General features: G+C 59.6%; 1 protein-coding gene across 1 annotated transcript in view; it reads left to right on the top strand.

Annotated features, from left to right (window-relative positions):
• The first annotated feature begins 4,608 nt into the window (after nt 1-4,608).
• SMARCD2 (SWI/SNF related, matrix associated, actin dependent regulator of chromatin, subfamily d, member 2) overlaps nt 4,609-8,471 on the top strand; it is an 8,524-nt gene continuing 4,661 nt past the window's right edge. The window contains exons 1-4 of the mRNA XM_009999338.1: nt 4,609-4,805; nt 6,904-6,946; nt 7,457-7,579; nt 8,191-8,310. Of these exons, the coding sequence (XP_009997640.1) occupies nt 4,630-4,805; nt 6,904-6,946; nt 7,457-7,579; nt 8,191-8,310 (462 nt within the window). The 5' untranslated portion in view covers nt 4,609-4,629. The remainder of the gene's footprint in view (nt 4,806-6,903; nt 6,947-7,456; nt 7,580-8,190; nt 8,311-8,471) is intronic.

The following is an 8,471-nucleotide window of genomic DNA, read 5'->3' as shown; positions in this document are numbered from 1 at the left end:
ATTTATAGACATTCATTAGATCCCCCCTCAGTCTTCTCCTCAATAGACTGAACAGCCCCAGGTCTCTCAGCCTTTCCTCACCAGGCAGGTGTTCCAGGCCCTTGAAGACAAAGGAACAAAGAAGGGAAAAGCACCTTTTTGGGGTGGGTGTGGTTGATCCCCTTCCACGTGAAGCCCTGGGTTGAGTGGTGGCTTTTAGTCAGCTGAGCTTTCCTTGAGACCAGCCTGGCCTGGAGCTCCAAATCCCATGGGAACAGGGTTTGCTTTTGGATCTGTCCTGATGGGAAGAGCTGCCACCCGGGCTGGTGGGGAGGAGCTTGTGGAAGAGCCCGTGGTTCCCTGGCCTGTGTCCAGGGCTCTGCTCCCACCGCCCCAGGCCAGGAGGGTGCATGTGAGCTCTGGCTCCTTGGCTGTTCCTCTGTACAAAGTGGGATCATTCCTTTCTGGAGAGAGCAGAAGGGCACGTGTTGTTGGGAAGAGCTTTCCCCCCTGCTTGAGGAGCTGCAGGGAAGAGCTGTGGTCTTGGAAGGAAGATGAAGCAGCTCTGGAGTTGGTTTCTGAAGTCCTGCTTTTCCTCAAGCTCTCTCTCCAACCCAGCAGGTCCTGCCTGCGATTTATTGCTCCCCTTGTCCCTCCTTTCTTCCCCCAGCCTCTGATTCCTGGCCTGGCCTTCCTCAAGAAGGGGCCCTTGGCAGGCAGGGAGGCTCCTGTCATGCCAAGGAACATCCATCCATTGGGAAGCCTTCCAGCCTCCCCTTGGATCCAGCTGAAGCTGCTTCTCACCAGAGCTCCCCGAACACAAGGGGCCTGCGTGGTGACCTGGGATGAACCAGGAATGTTCAGCCCTTCCCTGGGCCTTGGCAGGGAGCAGAAACAAGCTGGGTTCTGTCCCCTGGCCAAACGACTCCACGGGGATGGCTGGACAAGGTCCAGCTTGTTCCTCAGAGCTGAGCCTGGGAGGTTTGTCCTTTGTCCAACCCATTGGCAGGGATGGGTGGACAAGGCAGGACCCCGAGAGGAAGGGACAGCAGTTCTGCCTGGGGTGAAGATGGGTGGAGGGCTGGGGGTTCGTGTTGGCCAGGAATGAGAGAATCATGGGTTTGCAAGGATCATCTCAAAGATCATCCAGTCCCACCCCTGCATGGGCAGGGACACCTCCCACCAGCCCAGGCTGCTCCAAGCCCCATCCACCCTGCCCTTCAACACTGCCAGGGAGGGGGCAGCCACAGCTTCCCTGGGCAACCTGGGACCAGGTCTCACCCCCCTCACAGGGAAGAATTTCCTCCTCATGTCTGACCCATCCCTCCCTGCCCTTGTCCCAAGTCCCTCCCCAGCTTTCCTGGAGCCCCTTCAGGCACTGAAAGCTGCTCTAAGGACTCCCTGGAGCCGTCTCTTCTCCAGGCTGAACACCCTAACTCTCCCAGCCTGGCTCCAGAGCTGCTCCAGCCCTCCCAGTATCTCTGTGGCTCCTCTGGCCTCTCTCCAACAGCTCCACATCCTTCCTGCACTGGGGGCTCCAGAACCAGACCCAGCCCTACAGGGGGGGTCTCACCAGAGCAGAGCAGAGGGAACAATCCCCTCCCTGGCACTGCTGGTGACAGCCCAGGACACAAGTGGCTCATTGCCAGCTCGTGTTGAGCTCAGGGAGGAGCTGAGGAAACTCTCCTTGGTTTTTACCAGTCTAAGAACATCTCCTGAATTGCAGTCCTGTTGCATCCTGCTGATTTCCAGGCCTTCCAAGGGGTGCCTGGGAGGCTCCACTCCCCTGGGGCTGAGCTGGGCATTTGAAGGCAGGGGTGCAGTTCTGCTCTGGCCTCTGGCCCAGCTTTGCCAAGAAGCTTCTCCTGGTATCACTTTGTAGATCTTATGGGTGAACTGAGAGGGGTAAAAACCCCCCATCCACGTGGAGAGTTGGAGAATTCTGCCTTTCCTTTTTTTTTGGCTTGTCCAAGTGGTTAAACTAACCCTGGTGGGCAGGAGCTCACTCCCCTGCAGCTTAGCTGGGGCTGATGGTTCTCAGATGGTTGTGGAGGTGACATTCTAAGCATGACAGATGCTTTCATCCTTGCCCTGATTCTCTCCCTGCTCCCAGCAATGTCTCCTAATGTAACCAAGCAGCTTCTGGCCCTCTGAAGAGCAGATGGACACGTGGGAGACCTTGGACAAGGTGCTGTTGCTCACGTGGAGCTGTCAAAGATCCTCTCAGCCATCTCAGGCAGCCTCCAAATCTTCTCATTTCAGGGGTAGATCAGAAATGTGAACCATGGGGTGGCAGAGGGAGGTAGGAAGAGACCTCTGGCCGTGGTGGTGGTGAGAGATGCAAGATGGGAGCTGATCATGGCTGTGTCCAAGAAGTTGTTAGCAAGTTGTTAGAAGTTGTTAGTTGTGGCTGGGTAGGGGAGGGGTTGTATTGGACATTGTCCTCTAGGGAACCTCTCAGACCAGTTTCTCCATGGAACTCATCACTGTCTCTCCCATATGGGCTTGAGAAACACCTGGGGGCAGGGTTTTCCTTGAAAACCATCCCTCTTCTCCATCCCCCTGTTGGCTCTGGGGAGCTGCAGGGGCCCTGCAAAGCTCTTCTTGGGGCTCCCCAGGTCCTGATGAAAGGTTTCCCAGCTTCTCATGGCTGACCTGTTCCTCAGAAGCCCTCACTGGTGACTCAGCACAGTTCCTGGAGCCACCCTGCTCTGGCAAACAGTATTTACCTGGGGATTTTCATTTGGCAAAAGATGTGGATCATAGAATCATGGGATGGTTTGGGTTGGAAGGGACCTCAAAGATCATCCAGTCCCACCCCCTGCGTGGGCAGGGACACCTCCCACCATCCAGTCCAGGTTGCTCCAAGCCCCATCCAACCTGCCCTTCAACACTGCCAGGGATGGGGCAGCCACAGCTTCCCTGGGCAACCTGGGCCAGGCTCTCACCACCCTCACAGGGAAGACCTTTTTCCTAATCTCCAACCTGAATCTCTCCTCTTGAAGCTTCAGACCATTGCCAGTCTTGGATCTTGGTGCCCTCCCATGGAGGATTTCTTGATAAACCCAGATAAACTGGGTCCTTGCCTTGTGATTTTTGGGAGGAGGTGCTGGTGACCATGGCTGATGCCTGTGCAGTCTCACGTGTCACCAGGAGCTGCCCAGAGGTGGCTGCTCACAAGGAGAGAAACATCTGGGAGGCAGGACCAGGCTCCTGGAGCAAGAGCAGGTCAGGGAGCCCAGGCTCTGCAAGTGCAGCTTCAAAGGGAGGCCGAGCAGAGGTGGAAGCACCACTGGGTTGTGTAACAGGCTCTGCCTGAGCTTTCTGAGTGTCTGTGACCTCCCACGTGTCCTGCTGCAGCTTGGCCTGCCTGCAGTGCTCCTCCTGAGGGTGTGTTCTGGGGATCTCCCACTTGCAGACCCAACTGTGGCCTCAGGCTCTGGCCCACGACCTGCTGGAGCTCTTGGGTTTTGAGTTGAGCAGCTTTTTTTTGAGAAGGAACTGACGGAGTTTGGGCTCCAGCTGCCACCAAACCAACCCCCTGCAGCAGATCTGAGCTGCCCACAAAGCTGCAGCAGCCAAGCCAGGCTGCAGGGGTGGCCTCATGCTCCCAGCCCTGGGCTTTTGCCCTGAAATTAATGCCTGGATGCAAATAAGCTCATCAAGCTGGGGCTGCTGTGGGATAACGAGGCAGCTTTGTTAGCTCCTGGGGTGCAGCTGTGTGTGTGTCCCTGTGCTCAGGGCAGCAGGAGAGGAGCTGTGGGGGGTTGTTCTGGCATGTCGAGGAGCCTGTGGCAGGACAGAAATGCTGCTCTGCTGGCTTGGCTGCTCTCCCAGCCTCTGGTCTTGGCAGCTGGGAGCTTGAGGATCAAAGGATCCCAGGAGGCTGTTGGCTCAGCCCACCAGTGAAGCAGGGTGGGATGGTTGGAGGGTCCTGGGTTGCTGTGACTTGGTTGGCAGGGATCCCCAGGGAGCTGGTGGCACCTGGAGCCAGAGGTGTGGGTACTGCTGTGCCAAGTGCTCTGCCTCTGGGGGTGCAGAGGGGCTGCCCTGGGTCGGGACCCCCTTGCAGGAGGGGTTGGGGATCATGTTGTGGTTCGGGAATGTTGCTGGAGGGGGAGGGAGGGTGTTGGGAGGGGCTGTGCTGGCAGGGCTGAGCTTTGCCTGCCTCCCCTGCTCCCAGGAGCTGGGGGGTTCCCTCCTGCCTGCCTGGTGACCTTGGGGAAGTGGGGCAGCCCTGCTCCCCTCCTGCCCCTCACACCTGCCATGCCAGGGAGGAGCCCCTGGTGTCCCCAGGCTGGTGGCTCAGTGACCCTCAGGAGGGGACCTGCTCACTGGCTCCTGCCATGTGCTGCTGGCTCAGGGCTGGGCAGGGCTGGCTCCCCCTGCCTCTGTGCCTTCTGCTCCTCCCTCTCCTCCTTCCCCATCACTTCCTGCAGTGAGGAAGGCTCCAGCTCCCCATGTCCCTCCTTTCTCCTTGCCCTGTCCTTCTCCTAGCCCTCAGAGCAGGCTACAGCCTCAGGAATCTCCCCAGGGAAGAAGCAGGAGGGGCTGCTGGTGCCTGCTGGTCTGCAGTGAGGGGCAGGACCCCTCACAGGCAGCGTCTCACACACACTCTTCCTCTCTCCTCTTCCTCCCCAGCGCCCTGGGATGCCTCCTGGCAGCAGGATGCCCATGGCAGGGCTGCAGGTGGGACCACAGGGAGCTCCCCCCTATGGAGCAGCCTCCCCAATGAGGCCTGGGCTGCCACAGTCCATGATGGATCCCTTCAGGAAGCGCCTGCTGACCCCCCAGGCACAGCCACCCCTGGCCACCCAGAGGAGAGGGTAAGGGCTGGGCATGGGCACCCCTGGCAGGGAGGAGGGGGCTGCTCTGATCCACTGGGTCACTGAAGCCCAGACTGGTTTGGGTGGGAAGGGACCTCAAAGATCATCCAGTCCCACCCCCTGCATGGGCAGGGACACCTCCCAGCAGCCCAGGCTGCTCCAAGCCCCATCCAACCTGCCCTTCAACACTGCCAGGGATGGGGCAGCCACAGCTTCCCTGGGCCAGTTGCTCCCTGCCCTGCTGCAGAGGGATGAGCTGCCTGCAGAGCTGGGAACACTTAGGGTCTCCTGCAGCCCCCCTAGCTGGCACTGCTGGCAGTGGGAGCCCTGCCAGTGCCCAGGGCCAGGGTGTTGTGCAGAGATGGCTGAGCTCACAGCTTCCCTGTACTCTGGTCTCCAGCCCAGCAGCCTCACTGTGCCTTTGTGTGAGCCAGAAGCCCCAGCACCAGCTCCTCCAGTCCATCCCTCTCTCCTGGGGGTTTCTGTTGGCTCAGGCAGGCATAGCCATGGCTGGAAATGGGGCAAGGGGTGGGCAGGCTGCAGAGACTCCCCTGAGGACTTTTTGTTGGGGCTGGTCTCAGCAGGTGGGGCTCTGCCAGCAGCTCCTTGCTTGTTTACAGCTCATCCCTCTGCTCCCTTTTCCACAAGGGCTTCTGGATTCCTGGAGGCTTTTCCTCAGGACAAGGGCCCCTTGGTCCTAAGGGATACTCAGGTCCCATTCCCTGCCCTGGCTGTGGGGCAGAGCTGGCAGCTTGGTTGGCTCCCTGATCCCACCTCCTGGTGGCTGCACGTCCCTGTGGTGCCTCAGAGCCAGCTGGGGATTAAGGACAAGGGACAGCTCGTCCCAGCAGGGAGCTCAGCATCAGATAAAGGCTCAGCCCCATTCCCAGCAGCCCAGGATCAGCCAGGCTGGGCTGGTCCCACGTCCTCACTCCCATCTGGCTGCAGATCAGGGGATCAGGACCTGGCAGCTGCCAGGGGGGTGGCCAGACCCTGCAGGGAGGAAGAAATTATTGTGATAAGAGCTCAGAAAGGTGCCCTGACCCCCCCTGTTGTGTCCTCCTGTGCCAGCAGCCACGGGGCAGCTGGACCTTGGACACCTCGTGATGGCAGCAGCAGCTCCTGCCTTTGCTGCCAAGGGAAAGGGGCTTCCTGTCCCTGCTGGACTCTGATCTCCTCCTCCATGGGCAGCAGAATGGGAGGAGAGCATTTCCCTGTGCCCCAGGGTGAATTTCACGGGGGGGTCAGGGTGGGCTCAGGCCCACTGGTGGAGCCAGCAGTGTGGGGAGGGGAGCCCAGGCCCTGTGCTCTGATGAGATTCTACAAGCTTCGAGGGAGCTGAGATGTCTCTGGGCAAGGCTGGGGGCTCTAGAGCCTGTGCTGCTTCCTCTGCCCCCCATGATTTCAGCCCCACCATAGCAAGGCTGGGTTGTTTTAAGCTGCTTTGAAGTGAGCTCTTGGAACTGGGCTTGGGTTTGTAGCCCTGGGACAGCTCAGGAACACTCCTGCAGCCAGGAACACTCCTGCAGCCAGGAACACTCCTGCAGCCCCAGGTTGGCCTTGTTCCACCTTCTTGCTCCTGCCCTGTAGCACCTTCAGCAATGGCAGCAGCAAAGCACAAACCAAACCCAGGGCCTGGATTTCCTTCCCTGGCCAGAGGCTCTAGATGTCCCAGCACCTTCTCCTTGGAGTCACCTTGGCTTTGTCCACAGGGGTAGAAGCTCCTCCTTGTTTTCTTCCCACCACCAATCCAAGGACTGGTGCTCCCAGTGCTCCTGCAGCCTTTCTTTGCTGCCCTCCTGCAAGTGTGAAGACCCTGTCACACCAACTGGCCCCAAGAGGGGACCTGCTCCCCCAGACCCATTCCCTGCAGCCACCCTCCTGGCACGTGCCTGGCACTGCCACTCCAGGTCCCCTCCCATTCCTGGCCTGGATGGATCCAAAAGAGCCTCCAGGTTCCAAGCAGATCCTGGTATTGTCCCCAGAGACTCATGGCTGCCCCAGCATGGGACATGCAGCAGCTCCCCAACCAGGTGTCCCACCAGCTGCCATGTCATTTTTTTGGTCATATTTTTGCCTGTTTCTGTGCTTTTGGCAGGGTGAAGAGGAGGAAGATGGCAGACAAGGTCCTGCCCCAGAGGGTGAGTGCTGCCCCAGGGGCTGGGGACACAGCTCAGCTGCTGGGGTCTCTCTCAGGGGTGAGGAGGTCCCTGCAGGGAGGAGGATCTTGCAGGGCCACATCCTGCCTGCTGGTCACCTCTGCTGGGTCCCAAACCCACCTGGAAGATTTCTGGGGTGGTGGGAGAGATGAGGGGTGGGTGTAAATGAGACAAGCAGGACTCAGAGCAAGCAAGGAGATCTGTGTCTTGGGCTGGAGACCTCAGGAGGAACCTCAGCCTCTCCTGGGGGTCCCTTGGGACAATCCAGGGTGGCAGGACTGGGCAGGGTGCTGGTTGCAGTGACAGGTTCCAGACCCAGCACAGCTCTGGGGACAGCCCTGCAGAGCTGTCACCTCTGCCATGACAGACGGGCGCTGGCGGGAGAAATTGTCCCTTGGTGACTCCTTGGTGTGTCATCCCAGCAGCTGGGGATGGTGTGGGGGGAGCAGCCCCATCCCAGCACACCAAGTTCTGACTCTTTCCATCGGCCAGATCCGGGAACTGGTCCCAGAATCCCAGGCCTACATGGACCTTCTGGCCTTCGAGCGCAAGTTGGACCAAACCATCGCTCGGAAGAGGATGGAGATTCAGGAGGCCATCAAGAAACCCCTGACGGTGTGTGGAGGACCTGGGGGGGCTCAGAGGCAGAGTCACAGCCTTGTTGGGGTGGGAAGGGACCCCTGGAGATCACCCATCTGAGCCCTGCCAGAGCAGGATCCCCCAGAGCAGATCCCACAGGAACACGTCCAGGAGGGCTGGGAATGTCTCCAGGGATGGAGACTCCCCCACCTCCCTAGTCCAAGTCATGTCATGGCCTTCCCTTGCAGCAGCACCTCATGGTCCCCTCCTTAAAAACATTATTTACATGGTGCTTTGGGGGCTCCTCTGTGGCAAGAAGGGAGGTTGGAGTGAGGGAGCAGAGGAACCGGCCTCAGGTTGTGCCAGGGGAGGCTGAGGTTGGACCTTGGGAACAGTTTCTCCCTGGCAAGGGTTGTCAGGGCCTGGCCCAGGCTGCCCAGGGCAGGGGGGGAGTCCCCATCAGTTCTCCAGATGGGGCCTCCCCAGGGCAGAGCAGAGGGGCAGGAGAACCTCGCTGACCTGCTGCCCACACTCTTCCTGATGCCCCCAGGATGGCATTGGCCTTCCTGGCTGGGTTTTGGGGTGGGTGCTGCCATCTCCAACCACCTCCCTCCAAGCATCCCCTTCTCTGTTCCCCTGTTCCACAGCAAAAGAGGAAGCTGAGGATTTACATCTCCAACACTTTCACCCCAGCCAAAGAAGAAGGAGAAGGTGGGGAACGTGTGGCCTCCTGGGAGCTGCGTGTGGAGGGCAAACTGCTGGAGGATGTAAGGACTGGGATGGGATGGGATGGGATGGGATGGGATGGGGAGGAAGGATGGACTGGTCTGGGGAGGAGGGTTGGGCTGGTTTCCTGGTGCAGGGCTGGATGTGGCCCTTGGCTCAGGAGGTGCTGGGGGACACCAGCCCCCTCCTGGCTGCTGGGGTC

Source organism: Chaetura pelagica, unplaced genomic scaffold, assembly GCF_000747805.2.
Source record: "Chaetura pelagica isolate M959 unplaced genomic scaffold, ChaPel_1.0 scaffold625, whole genome shotgun sequence".
NCBI lineage: Eukaryota > Metazoa > Chordata > Aves > Apodiformes > Apodidae > Chaetura > Chaetura pelagica.
The sequence above is the reverse complement of the archived record's forward strand: the minus strand, read 5'-3'. Positions and strand labels throughout refer to the sequence as shown.